Source organism: Mustela lutreola, chromosome 10 (assembly GCF_030435805.1).
Source record: "Mustela lutreola isolate mMusLut2 chromosome 10, mMusLut2.pri, whole genome shotgun sequence".
Taxonomy (NCBI): Eukaryota; Metazoa; Chordata; class Mammalia; order Carnivora; family Mustelidae; genus Mustela; species Mustela lutreola.
Window position 1 is genome coordinate 41,804,566 of NC_081299.1, and position 14,447 is coordinate 41,819,012.

Sequence of the window (14,447 nt, forward strand, 5' to 3'; positions counted from 1 at the left end):
TTGCATGGAACACTGGGTGTGGTGTATAAACAATGAATCTTGGAACACTGAAAAAATAAAATTAAATTAAAAAAATAAAGTAAGGAAGCATCCAATTAATACTGAATTAATTTAATAAGTGCAAGGTGAATACAGATTTACACAACAGTTAAGAGCAACTCAGCAAAGTTAATATGAAACTTGTGAACTCCAATTTAATACTGTTCTTTCACGAGATATATTTTATTAGGTATTTATATCAGCTATGAGAAGACACATAAAGACTTCAAGCAAGTCCAATGCCATGTATGTATTCCCCTAACATATTAAACCCCTAACACATCTCCATTTTGGGGTTTATTTTTATAAATGTTGCTGATATTCTGCTACTAGGCAAGGCCTGAAACTCAATTACCTTATTTTAACTAATGAACAAATATATTAGGTAGCTGTTCTCTTAGGCAGGCTCAATAAAGTTAAGCAGCTTGCCCAAAGATATAAGCCGAGATCAGCATTACTCCAAAGGTCATGCTCACATTCCATCTCATGTGCCTAGCAGAAACACCAATACAAAAGCACTGTTATCTGGATGACTATTTGCCAGTCTAAAAGATCAACCCAGTAACCTATCAAAGATTGTACTATCTTCCCACCAAAACTAATCCCTCTGCAGGCAGAGTACTCACACATTCTGAGGACTGTCTAGTCCTTATGGACTGATCACCCTGTTGCTGGGCTGAACCAGCCACCTGTTGGGCATTTACAAGGTTGCGGACCAGCTGGGCTGCTAAGAGAAGACATCAGAAAGAAAATCAACAGATAAAGAAAACAACAGAGAAATGACAATCAATAACTCCCTTCCTCTGTTAAAGAATCTCAAATCCCTCTGAGATTTTATAAACTTGGACCTTTATAGTATTATTAGGTAGGACTTGTAACAACTAATTTTTTTTAAGTTATTTCTCAATCTTGTAAATCGCTTAAAAAAATATACTGGTGGTAGAAACAAGAACAAAAAGACAAATACTCCTTTTCTAAATGAGATGATATGTTTAAGAAAATATCTTCTGCAACAAGAATCTCAATAACTAGAAATCATCACTTCTAAAATACTCTATTTTTTTCTTTCACTAAACTCTCATTTGGGTTTCAAATTCTTAAAATTACTTATGAATTATAACAGAAACAAATCTCCCTCTCGCATAAGAGCAAAGGGAAGAGATATAATTTCTCTTGTATGTGTTCCCAGAAAAAAAAATTAATTTCTCTTATCTTTTGATAAAGAAGGTAACTCAAATCCAAAGAATACTTAAAGGGAGTTTACTGAATACAACAAACTGTTAAGACCTTAATAGTGAACACATCTGAGTACTATTCAAAATAAAGGACTGTCTAAATTTTCTCTCTTTAAGAAATTATAAGGTCCAAAATCATACTGCTAACTTTGGAAAAGAGAGGAATCAAGAGTCCTTAGAATGACATCAACACAAATGACCTTATTTCTACCAAAAACTACTTTTAGCCTTTTCTATTTACCTGCCACACTGCTATTCCTCTGACGGGCCAGCTTGACCTCTGGACACTCCCTTCGTACATGTCCTGCATCTCCACATATAAAGCATCTGAGGTCTCTGGGGTCTCTAAACTCTCGAGTGTCGTGGAGGTCTCGGGGGTCAACAAGGTCTCGGGAATCTTTCTCCTCTTCATTCCCATCCTTCTCTTCTTCACTGTCTTTCTTCTTTAGTCTAAACAGTAAACTGCTGATACCAATAATGCGGGGCTAGGGACTTGTAAACTGAATGAATCACAGAACAAACTAAACTACACAAAAGTCTCACAATAAAGGGATTAACATACTGATTGTTTCATGCACCTTTTTTAAGGCAAGGGAACTCACATTTAGAGCACACCTACTCCTATGGCAGAAACTGGGTAGGAGTTTTATAATACAATATCAAATTAGAAAAAAAATTTTAATACTGAATTTTAATCTTATAATTATCCTTAGAAGTTGGTATTTATTATCTCCATTTTATAGAGGGAGCAGCTGATGCTAGAGAAAGTGTCTTCTCTAAATTTAAGTCAGTATATAGCACTGACGGAACCCAGGAATTCATTCTGTTCGTAAAGTTCTAAGCTCTTTATATTTGGAAAGACTTAATAACTAAAGAAACGATTTTTCCTGGCTTATTGAAAAGAGTATATAAAACACAGGAAAGTCTATTTCATAAATATATTTTCAGGGGTGTGAAGGATGTCTATTATTCAAGGTATATATTATATAGGTATATCTCACAGTAAGTGTCTCAAAGATTCAGTTAATTATATTTTAATTACTGATTTGTAGGACTGTGAGGTACTCAGGAAGAACCCCATGACTTGATCATTTTTTGTCTGGGCTCCTGGCACAGTTCCCAATAGAGCAGGTGTCAATAAATGCTTCTTCAATTAAAACAAAACAAAACAAAAAACCTGAATGAAGTGAAAAAATGAATGAGATAGCACTGTCACAAATAAATCTCACTCTATTAAAAAAATTCCACTCCAATATACATTTTACCTAATGTCCAATTTAAAGCCCTGAACCTTTTTACTTAAACATATATGAACACAGTTATAGCTACTATTGGCCTCACATTTATTTTCCCTGTAATGTTGATACATAATCATTTGCCAACCTTCTCCTTTTAGGGCAGTCTTTCATGTAGTGGCCTATTTTTCCACACACACGACAACATCGATCGTTGGGAGCCAGTTCTCCATCTGTTAATACTCGGGAATCAAAGAAGTACTCCTAGGGAGAAAATAAAACTTTACTAGAAAAAAAAAAAAAAAAAAAAACAAACCCAAAACATTAGGAATTGTGGAATCCAAATGGAAAGAAGACCAAGATATAAGAGTGACTTTAAGAAAAAGGAAATAAGGGACGCCTGGGTGGCTCAGTTGGTTAAGCAGCTCCCTTCGGCTCAGGTCATGATCCCAGCGTCCTGGGATCGAGTCCCACATCGGGCTCCTTGCTCGGCAGGGAGCCTGCTTCTCCCTCTGCCTCTGCCTGCCTTTCTGTCTGCCTGTGCTCGCTCTCCACCCCCCCTCTGATAAATAAATAATAATAAAAAAAAAATCTTTAAATAAATAAATAAAATTTAAAAAAAAAAAAAAGAAAGAAAAAGGAAATAAATGGGGAGCCCAGTGGCTCAGTTGGTTAAGCATCTACCTTTGGCTCAGGTCATGATCCCAGAGTCCTAGGATCCAGCCCTGCGGAGGGCTCCCTACTCATCAGGGAGTCTGACTGCCCCACTCCCCTTCTGCCCTACTCAGGCTCTCTCTCTCAAATAAATAAATAAAATCTTAAAAAAAAAAAAAAAGGAAATATCAAAAAACTTTTCAATGTAACTAAAACCATAATATGAAAATAAGAATAAGGGCGCCTGGGTGGCTCAGTGGGTTAAAGCCTCTGCCTTCGGCTCAGGCCACGATCTCAGGATCCTGGGATCGAGCCCCACATCAGGCTCTCTGCTGAGCAGAGAACCTGTTCCCCACCCTCTCTCTCTGCCTGCCTCTCTGCCTACTCGTGATTTCTGTCAAATAAATAAATAAAACCTTTAAAAAAAAAAAGAAAAGAAAAGAAGATTAAGAATTATCTTAATCTTACCGGTGTGCCCAGGTGGCTCAGTCAGTTAAGCCTCTGCCTTTGGCTCAGGTCATGATCTCAGGGTCCCGGATCGAGCCCCCAATCCAGCTCCCTGCTGAATCAGGCTCCCTGCTGACGGATACCCTGCTTCTCTCCCTTTGCTGCTCCCTCTTGCTTGTGTGTGCACACTCTCTTTCTCATAAATTTTTTTAAAAAAATTTTTAAGACTTTATTTATTTATTTGACAGAGAGAGAGAGAGATCACAAGTAGGCAGGGCAGCAGGCAGAGAGAGAAGGCGAAGCAGACTCTCTGCTCAGCAGAGAGGGGCTCAATCCCAGGACCCTGGGATCATGACCTGAGCCGAAGACAGAGACTCAACCCACTGAGCCATCCAGGTGCCCCAAATTTTTAAAATCTTAAAAAAAAAAAAAAAAAATTATCATCACTGGCTCCCCGGGTAGCTCAAATGGTTGAACATTCAGCTCAGATCACGCTCTCAAGAGTCATGGGATCCAGACTCCAGCTGGGCTCTGTGCTTGGCAGGCAGTCTGCTTCTCTCCTTTTCTCTCTCCCTCTCCCTCCATTCTTCCCCCTACTCTTTCTCTCTCTCTCTAATAAAGAAAAAAAAAAAAACATCATCAATATCACAATTGCTAACAGTGCTAACCATGTTACAGCCACATTATTTCTTCATTTATCTGTGGCATCTTTGCATAATAAACTCAACAGTTATTATTTTCATCCTCATTTATAGATGAGCAAAACAGAGGCTCAGAAAGTGAGTCATTTGCCCATAGTAAAATCTGCCCATTACCTGATAGGTAAGCAGGATTTAACACTAAGTTGGTCTGACTACAAATCTCATGCTTTCTGCCTTACCAGGCTATTTCTAGAAAAGAACTATTCTCTTTACAAAAGACTTCTCTACCAATAAAGGAATCTTCTGGTTTATTTAAAATATGATTGGATTTGTACATAACATTTCAAGAACATATAACATTAATAACATAAAGCAGGTTCAACTAATGAGTAGATAGAGAACCAATACACAGTAAATCATTTTCCCAAGTTTTAAAAGTACCAAGATTATTTTTCCTTTACCCTACCACCTGGAGTATTCTTCTAAGCTTTATTTTTTTTTTTTAAAGATTTTATTTATTTATTTGACAGAGAGAAATTACAAGTACACTGAGAGGCAGGCAGAGAGAGAGAGAGAAGGAAGCAGGCTCCCTGCTGAGCAGAGAGCCCGATGCGGGACTAGATCCCAGGACCCTGAGATCACGACCCGAGCCGAAGGCAGCGGCCTAACCCACTGAGCCACCCAGGCGCCCCTCTTCTAAGCTTTAGCTCAGTTTTGTTTTGCACTATCACAAAGACTAGTTTGTCCTAACAGTATCCACATCTCTGTAAGGCAAGAGAACATACCCACTTAGCACTCTTCAAATCTAAAGTCAAAGATAAAAGTGTAAGAGACACACCTACTAGGATGGCTATCATAAAAAGGAGAAAAGGATGTAGACGGAAATGGAAACCACACATATTGCTGGTGGGAATGTAAAATAACACAGATGCTGTAAAAAATGTTCGGCAGAACCTCAGAGAGTTAAACATAAATTTGTCAAAATGAACCAACAATTCTACTGTTAAGTATGTACCCAAAAGAAATGAAAACTAACATCCACACAAAAATTTGTGCAGAAATATTCACAGCAGCATTACTCATAAGAATGAAAAAGAAGAACAGCTCAAATGTCCAACAAAGATGATGAATGGATAAATAAAATATGATATATTCCATTTAATGGAATACTGCTCAACCATTAAAAGGAATGGGTGGCTCAGTTAAGTGTCTGTGTTCGGCTCAGGTCATGACCCCAGAGTCCTGGGATTGAGCCCCATACTGGCCTCTCTGCTCAGTGAGGGGTCTGCATCTCCCTCTGCCTACCACTCCCCCTGCTTGTGCTTGCTCACTCTCTAACAAATAAATGAATAAAATCTAAAACAAAACAAAACAAAACCAAGTAGGAATTCAATAAATATGTGTTGAAAGAATATATTTTACTATGGAAAATAAAAGCATGAAGACTTGAAAGGATATTTTCTACAATATCAATTATAACACTGATACAATAAAAACAATCTAAATGTCCATCAAAGGAGAACAGTTAACCTAGTATATAAACAAGCCACAGAATACTATTTGACTTTTAAAACAGAAAAAAAAGTGTGTCCAAAAAATGGTTAGCAGACTCACAGGCCCCTTCAGATAGGCCTCAAACTGATGTTTGGCTCTTACACCAAATGATACTCAAGACCAAAGACTGACATCTACTCGGACTACTTATACTGAGTTATTAAGATTTACTAAAATTCTGGATTGCCTGGGTGGCTCAGTCGTTAAAAGCCTCTGCCTTCAGTGGCGCCTGGGTGGCTCAGATGGTTAAGCCTCTGCCTTCGGCTCATGGGCTCACATCATGATCGGGGGTCCTGGGATCGAGCCCTGCATTCATGGAGTTCTCTGCTCAGCAGGGAGCCTGCTTTCCCACCCCACCCCCGCCCCCCACCCTGCCTGCCTCTTTGATTACTTGTGATCTCTCTTTCTGTCAAATAAATAAATAAAGTCTTTAAAAAAGCCTCTGCCTTCAGCTCAGGTCATGATCCCAGACTTCTGGGATCAAGCCCCAAATCAGGCTCCCTGCTCAGCAGGGAACCTGCTTCTCCTTCTCCCACTCCCCACCACCTTGTGTTCCCTCTCTCACTGTCAAATAAATAAATAAATAAATAAATTTTTTTAAGAAGTTACTAAAATTTTATATTCATAGACTAAAATTAACACATTTTCAGTTTACTAAGAATTCTAATAGTCTACTAAAAATTCTCACAACACGAAACTGCTAGGTTCCTATAGAACATATGCATATATACACACTAATAGCTGGTATTACCACAATTTTCAGGTAAAATGCTTTATCAGTGCATCATCAAATTTGTTTTGATTTGACTGTACTCTCTTCATTTATTGTTTTTTTAATTAGTTAGTAAAATCATTGTTGGATTTTCATTTTGTTTGACATTTTATTCTTATACAACTTCTCATTTCAAATTTTACTATTATTTTCTTTCTCTCCATTATAGTTATTACCACCCCCTCCCAAGAGGCAGGGCAATAAAAAAATGTCAAGAATCAGTGCTGCAAGGGGAAAAAGCTATAGATATTTCTGCTTTTCTTACCCTACATCCCAAAGAAAGAGTGCATAAACTGTACTGAACAAAATCAAGGATATTTGTTATGCAATAGTAGAGACACAGTTTCTCTCTTGAGATTGCTTCTCTTTGAAGTTTCTTTCTCTATAAAACTTAGACCTCCTCCCACTAGAAAGCAAGCAAAAAACAGAGTGAGACCAAGAGCAATAGGAAATATTATGCCACCCAGTTCAGGCAAAAAGAATCCTCTCAGTTCCATGCCATCAAATTCAGTTACCAGGGCTACACCAAAATTAGAGCAGAAGTTTTAGCAAGTAAGAAAGTATTTCTTTGGTGTTGTCCTCTCTGTTTATAGTTTCATAAAAATTTCCAGAGATGGAAGAAGGGCAGTGGGCAGCACCTCAAATTCAAAATTTAAGGATACTGACTCTTGACTATCTGCTTTCATTCATTCAACAAATGCTTATTTAGTACATTCAATGTACCTTTTTTTTTTTTTTAAAGATTTTATTTATTTATTTGACAGACAGAGATCACAAGTAGGCAGAGAGACAGGCAGAGAGAGAGGAAGGGAAGAAGGCTCCCCACCAAACAGAGAGCCCAATGCAGGGCTCGATCCCAGGACCCTGGGATCATGACCTGGGCTGAAGGCAGAGGCTTTAACCCACTGAGCCACCCAGGCAACCCTCAATGTACCATTTTAATAGGTACTGGAGATAAGATGGTGAAGAGACATAATAGACCATTGTCCTCAGGGATCTGTAATCTAATGGCAGAAGAAAGAATTAAACAAATAGATATACAAAATTTAGCAAATAGATAACTCATTATGAACTATGATAAATACAATAAAAAAAAATACAGGGAGTGTATAATCATCTCTTTCCCCTATTTCTAACACCAACTTGGAAATAGGATAAAGCTTACTGTACCACCAAAAAGGCAGTTCTTTAAGAAAAAAGATTCAGAATCCAAATTATGTAAACTTACAGCTTCTCTGCCAATGAGTGGATAAAAGGGGGTACCAAAAAGCTTCCTTCCATTGATAAATGCCTTCATGATAAAATTGGTCACTATTGAAAAAAGAAGAAAGAATAAAGATGCAGACCTTAATGTGTAAAAGCTTTAAAAACAGGGGATTTCTAAACTTAAAACTTACTTTTTCTAGAAACTCCAGCACCAAGGTTATGATTCAAGTCAAAAGGATCTAGAAAAGAAATGTTTATTTTTTAATTAAGAATTCTGTTCGCTGTAACATAAAATATCCATACGAGCCATACCAAGAGAGTAATACTTTATAACTCAGACCATTCAAGTCACCAAATTATTCTTCTAAAGTTGTAGATTTTAAAGAGACAGAAATTAGGATAGGGGGAATAATAAAAGGACAGAAACATAAAAATCAAGAGGAAGAATCTTCCAAATTCTAATGTGTTTTCAGTTTTCCCTTCTATCTCCTTGCCAAATGAAACTCCGGCTTTCTGTTTCGTTTTGTTTTTCAGTTAATGTCAGCTAAATGATTACCTTCAATTGCAATGCATTTGGATGTCCACTGCTTCTCAAAAGTTGTCAACAGCTTTTTCTGCCGAATGCTAATTACATATTCCTTGAAATCAAACTCTTCAGTATAGAAGCGAAGCAGTCCCAACCAAAGCTCTCCTAATGTTTCTGTGTTCTTTCCAAGTGAAGGTAAACGCTTTTTCTACAGGTAAGAAAACAGAGGGAGAGAGATATCTATACCCATGCAAAATATGGATTCCAAATATAAGTGAAATTATTAAATTACGCAAATCCCAATACATATCAGTGAGCATTCTATAACATAAAGACTATGAAAAAATTACCAGTTCTTCTGTTTTATCAAAGAAAAATGCATTCCATCCATCAACCATTCTCTGTGGAATCTGTTTTCCATCAAAGATCTGTAAAAATAATTTTATTATTAGATTTCAAGTCCTCTAATCCAAATGTCTAAGTATCCTCATATCATTTTAGAATGTACCTATAAGAGATATTGAGATATTTCTTTCCAAAAGGAACATGTCAGGATGGTATAATTTGATGCCAAGTTATTAATAAGTGATGTGTATCTGGAAAATCAAAGGTAGGAAAGGATACCCTAAGAGCTTGAGACTCTCCAAATGACACATTTGATGATATCTATTTGGCCTGTCAAAACACATCCAGCCCAAGACTAATGAAGTAAAATGGAAAAAAAAAAAGCAAGCCACATTTATTTTTATTTATTGTGTTTTAAGATTTTCTTTACTTATTTATTTGAGAGAGAATTAAGAGTGAGAGAGAGAGAACATGAGAGGGGAGAGGGACAGAGGGAGAAGGAGACTCTCGGCTGAGCAGGTAGCCCGATGCGGGACTCAATCCCAGGACTCCATGATTATGACCTGAGCCAAAGGCAGTTGCTTAGTCAACTGAGCCACTGAGGTGTCCCAAAGACCACATTTTCATCAAAGGATCATAGATATAGAAATACATAATATCTACTGATTTGTACACCAAAAAGAAATCAATGGAACTGCTTGTTTTGGGGAAAGGCTCCAGTACTTTTTAATCAGTTATCTCTATCAGATGATGCTGAAAGGCCCTGGGTATTGATTTCTTTAAAGAGAAAATCAGACAGCTTTTCCTGACATCTTGATAAAAACTATAAAATCTTCATGATTATGAATAATAATCCACTGTCGTGAGGAAAGGGAGGGGGAATAATGCTCCTTTACTAGAAGAAAAGTATCTCTTTAAGATGAGTTCTTTAAAAAGTAAAAAGCTACAACACGTTCACAGTCAGCAGACCTCATTTCTAGTCTTTGTCCTGCCTGGTAGTGATTCTAAAGACCATCACCCTCCTAAACCCTTCACTGTTATCCCAATGAAAATGACAGATTATAGAGTAATTAGGTCAGTTGTTTTCAAATTTCATTTTTCTTTTAAGCTGTAGAATCTTTTCCTAAAATGGAACCTTTCTGGAAGCTTAAAGTAGATAAAAGCAAAGGTACTTTAACAGAACTTAAGTGGAGAAAATATACCCAATTTTTTCCTTATCTCACTTCTCACACATACTCTAATGAGCCCCTAGAGCTTACCAGAAAATACTTTCAAACCATCAGATAAGGTGGCCCACATCACCCCTTCCATTTTAGATGGCACAGTGATTTACAAAATTAACATGTCTGGCCCCTCTAATTTCACCCTCAAGTTTAAGTTCTTTATACAGCCATGCTCTGGAAGCACGTTTACAAAAAGGTGAAGTTTCCAGAAACTTAAGCTAAGAAGTTGTCTTTTTTTTTTTTTAAAGAGAGCAAGCGAGCGAGTGAGCATGTGAGCGCCCGCAAAGGAGGAGGGGCAGAAGGACAGAGACAAAGAGACTCTCAAGCAGACTCCCAATGGAACCCAACTCACTGCTCTATCTCACAACCCTAAGATCATGATCTGAGCCCAAATCAAGAGTTAGACACTTAACTGACCCACCCAGACGCCCCAGCTGCTTTTATATTTATGTGTAACATAAATACAGTTACCACTTATCTACCATAAATTCTGACACTTCATAAAACAAACAAGGGAGAGGGTGCAATTAGATATTGATACCTACAACAAATCTGCCCTGAAAAAAGAAATGAAGGTATTAAAGAACCCAAAGTGTAATATTTTACCATTATAGAATATTTTACCCTTATTGATGCTATTATAAGTATTACATGGGAATAATATAAGCTACATTGTTAGACCTTGATTCTTTTTAATATAATTCTTATTTTGACTAGAATCTATAATCCAAACCCAACTATGCTGGCTGGTAACACAGTGAAGGGGACGCTGTAGACCTTGAAAGGTATTTAAACACTGATTCGCCTATTTTTTTTAATGAGCTCTCATATTTCACTTTCTAACTTTCCACTGTTTCAGCCCTTAGAAGGATTACTGCTAATCCCCTTTCTCTTACATACACACACACACAATTTCTCTTTCCATTTCTATCTCTCCACACCAATCATGCTTTACTCGAGTTTTGAGTTCTACTCAGTCCTCCCTAAAACCTCATGAACAATCATATTTGTACAAGGAGTGGCCCTGAATGTTTTCCATATTTACTTTCATATTTAATTGTAATACTTTAGTATCTGCTGCTATATTTAAACTGCAATACTTAAATTTTTTAGTTGAAAAATACACAAAACAAAAATGATTATGATGGTAAATTTTACAAGTGTTCAGTTCAGTGACATTAAGTACACTCATATTGTTGAGCACCATCATCACCATCCATTCACAGAATTCTTTTCATCTTGCAAAAACGAAACTGAACTATTAAACAATAATTCTCCTTTCCCCCCTCTCCTAGGCCCCAAAAACCACAATTCCACTTTCCATTTCTATGAGTCTGACTACCCTATATAAGTGAAATCATACAATATTTAGTCTTTAGTGACTGGTTTACTTCACTTATCACTTAGCATACTGCTCTCAAGATTCATCCATTCAGTTGTAATTTTTAAGCTAATATAAGCTAAGAAAACATAGAAGTTCATAGTATCAAGTGTGATCACCACTGCTTAATCCTCTTTTAGAATTTTTACATGAAAATTTATTTTTGCTTATGATTTTCTAGAATACAGCAAAATCATTCTGCTTAGGAAAGCTCCTTTTGACCTAAAGAACTCTGTATTATTAACCATGAAAAATACACTTAGCAGAGTCTTACTTATACCCAGTCACTTCAAGTCTAGGTTCAATTATAAACGGAGTCAAAGATCAACAGCTTCATTAAATATATCCTTACCCTTAAAAGTTGATCGATGTCAATGACCAATACTTAAATGATGCCAGAGCAAGACAATGGGGTCCCATATGACAAGCAAAAAAGGCCAGAAGCAAAAATCCATATATCATCAGTTCATATGTATCACAAAGCCCCCCACAATCAGAGCTCATTATGATGGAAAACATTCCATGGACTGTCTCTCATTTCATCAAGCACTGTTAAGCAGATAATGGAAGAGTTCTTGAAGTTGGCTACCGCAGTCCTGCCTACATTTTTCCAATAATAATATTAATACAGCTGCTAATGACAGTAGTAGTAATAATAATGATGATGATAAAGCAAGCATCATTTATGAACACCTACTTTAGCACCTACTATAATTCAAGGGCATTTGATTTCTCTGTTCCTTAGATCACTAGTGAAACAATACTATTATTACATTATTAATGATCAAACTCAAACTAGTGGCAGGCATCTTAGTGAAGGCCACAATGTCAGAATTAGGAATCAGACCACATAAGCTCTAGCTCTAAAATCATGCCCGCTCTTTGCATTATATAGTACTGCCTGAATGGCTCCTCATTCATGGACAATATAATCACCCACAGAAAAACCACCCTGAAAACAAAATTTGTGTGCTACTTTAGTTAATCATAGTTTTCTGTCAAAGTCATAACAAATCATAGTAAATGGCTGCTATGATATTCCTGTATAATAATGCGTTTAAGACACCCAAATTTAAAGCCTTAACAAGTTAGACTAATACAGAGAATGACTTTGGCCTTGCCAGGCCTCATTAATTCATTTTAAATTTTAAATATCCTACTATATACAACCTTGTTAAAAACCACATCACTCAACACAGATTTAGCAACTTAAAATTTTCTGCCAGGAAAGGATATTTGAAATTTTTGTTTCTTCTCCACTGTTAATTTAAAATGGGAAATAAATGCTGCTATAAGTACAAGGCATTCATTAGAACTTTTTAAAACTTACTAAGGCCATCTAACATCCACCGTATGGCTTGCTTATTTTGTGATTTTCTTCTCTGCTGTGACCACTGGTTTGTGTAAAGTCAGAATATATGATGTGTCAAACAATTCTGATGTGTCTCTCTTACCTCAAAATAATCATCTTTCTAAGAACTTAGAACTGGATTCTCCCTAATACTTGCAAATACACTTTGTGCCAAGAATGAGGAGGAACAGATGGGATGATTAAGAACCCCTTTAAACCTATTTTACACAGTATAAATTGGCTACAAAAAGGGAATCCATGAGTCACCAAATTTGAATGAATAGGAGTATAATGTTTCTTCTGATGTACATTCTTATGCTTAATGAAATAAACATGACCTTACAGAGATGAGGAAGAATTTCCTTGGGTTTTCTCTCAACCAAAATTCACAAAGTTAACCAAAGTATACACATGAATATACCAAAGTTCCTTGTCAGGCAGGAGCAGGGAGAATACTATGGAGAGAAGAAACTTTATATTTGCATCTGAAAGACTATAATGCATGAATTCATGGATGGCTATAAGACTTTCATAATCATTTGCAGCATTCTAAGACTATGAAGTACAAACAAGCTACAAAAGATACTTACTTGTTTTGTTTATCTAAAACTTTGGGTAATCTATATTCTCCCATAATGAATTTTTCAAAAAGATTCATTATGTGATTCATTAAGGGAAGAAGAAAACTTAGGATGTCCATGCTAGAAAAATCCTTCATGACCTCATAAACTGATCAAGATCTACTGTGTTTAGATTAATGTTTTCACAAGAAACTCTTTTACAGTTTTCTTAAACACCTACCTCTTGGAGAACTGGGATAACAGGTGGTTTTCTCTGCTGCAGAAAGTACAGCACCATAAGGATATAAGCATATGAAGATAAACTTCCCCTGGAAGCATCTCCAATGTCACATCGCTGAAGAAACAAAACAGTGATTGAAAATATAACTTCAGAATCTTATTTATGCAGAAGTACTGACTACTCTGAGATACTATCTTTTTAACCCATCAAACTATCAAATATCCAAAAGTTAAATAACAAACTATTATGAAGATGGGTAAACAGGCACTCTCATACATTACAGAAGACTATATAAATTAGCATAAAATCTATGAGTAATTTGATAATATCAGAATTACAAAAGTATATCTCACTTAAACTAGCAATTCTGAGAATTTATCCTGCAAACACACCAAACACCAAAAAATATGTGAAATAACTAAACAAGTTTTTTTAAGCATAACCCTGCTTCAACAGCAAAAAGTCAGAAACAACTTAAGACTCCTCAATAAAGTACAGGTTCTAAACAACTGAAGACTATTTATACAACTGAATAGGGTGTAGCCATTAAAAATGAACAAGAAAGGAAAAAAAAAAGAACAAGGAAGCTCTAGTGTACTAACAGGAAGTACTTATTAGTATCTATTATTAGTATCTCACTGATATAATCACTGATACTAATCAGTGAGATACTAATTAGTATCAAGAGATACTCACTTATTAGTATCTCACTGATCATCACTATCTATGATCAGTGAGAAAAGCAAAGTACAAAATACTCTTCTTAGTATATTTGTACCTGTTATAAAAAGGTGATAGGAAATTTTTGTATTTGCTTATACTGGTGTATTTTGGGGAGGATACAAACAAACTTTTAACACCAGCTGAGTCACTAGTTGGCTAGGAGACAGGTGTGAAAGGGAGATCTTCCACCAAAAATCCCTTTAGACCTTTTGAATTCTGAACCACATGAATAAGTTGACTATTCCAAACAAAATTTTTAATTAAAAATAAACCCTAAAAGAATCCTCAGAGGCTTCCCCTGAGTAAGACTTTAG

At 36.3% G+C, this 14,447-nt stretch overlaps 1 protein-coding gene across 13 annotated transcripts in view; it reads right to left on the bottom strand.

The window, feature by feature from the left end:
- TUT4 (terminal uridylyl transferase 4) overlaps nucleotides 1-14,447 on the bottom strand; it is a 133,621-nt gene that overhangs the window by 15,834 nt on the left and 103,340 nt on the right. For 9 of the 13 annotated variants that reach the window (XR_009345211.1, XR_009345210.1, XM_059136639.1 and 6 more), the window contains 8 exons: nucleotides 13,411-13,524; nucleotides 8,660-8,737; nucleotides 8,340-8,517; nucleotides 7,975-8,022; nucleotides 7,806-7,888; nucleotides 2,658-2,773; nucleotides 1,516-1,739; nucleotides 666-766 (listed from right to left, as the gene is read on the bottom strand). Coding sequence is in view for 11 of the 13 variants with exons in the window: in XM_059136639.1 (XP_058992622.1) it covers nucleotides 666-766; nucleotides 1,516-1,739; nucleotides 2,658-2,773; nucleotides 7,806-7,888; nucleotides 7,975-8,022; nucleotides 8,340-8,517; nucleotides 8,660-8,737; nucleotides 13,411-13,524 (942 nt within the window). In the remaining 2 variants the exon portion in view is untranslated. The remainder of the gene's footprint in view (nucleotides 1-665; nucleotides 767-1,515; nucleotides 1,740-2,657; nucleotides 2,774-7,805; nucleotides 7,889-7,974; nucleotides 8,023-8,339; nucleotides 8,518-8,659; nucleotides 8,738-13,410; nucleotides 13,525-14,447) is intronic. The other 4 variants (XM_059136633.1, XM_059136638.1, XM_059136632.1 and 1 more) reach the window with 2 other exon arrangements.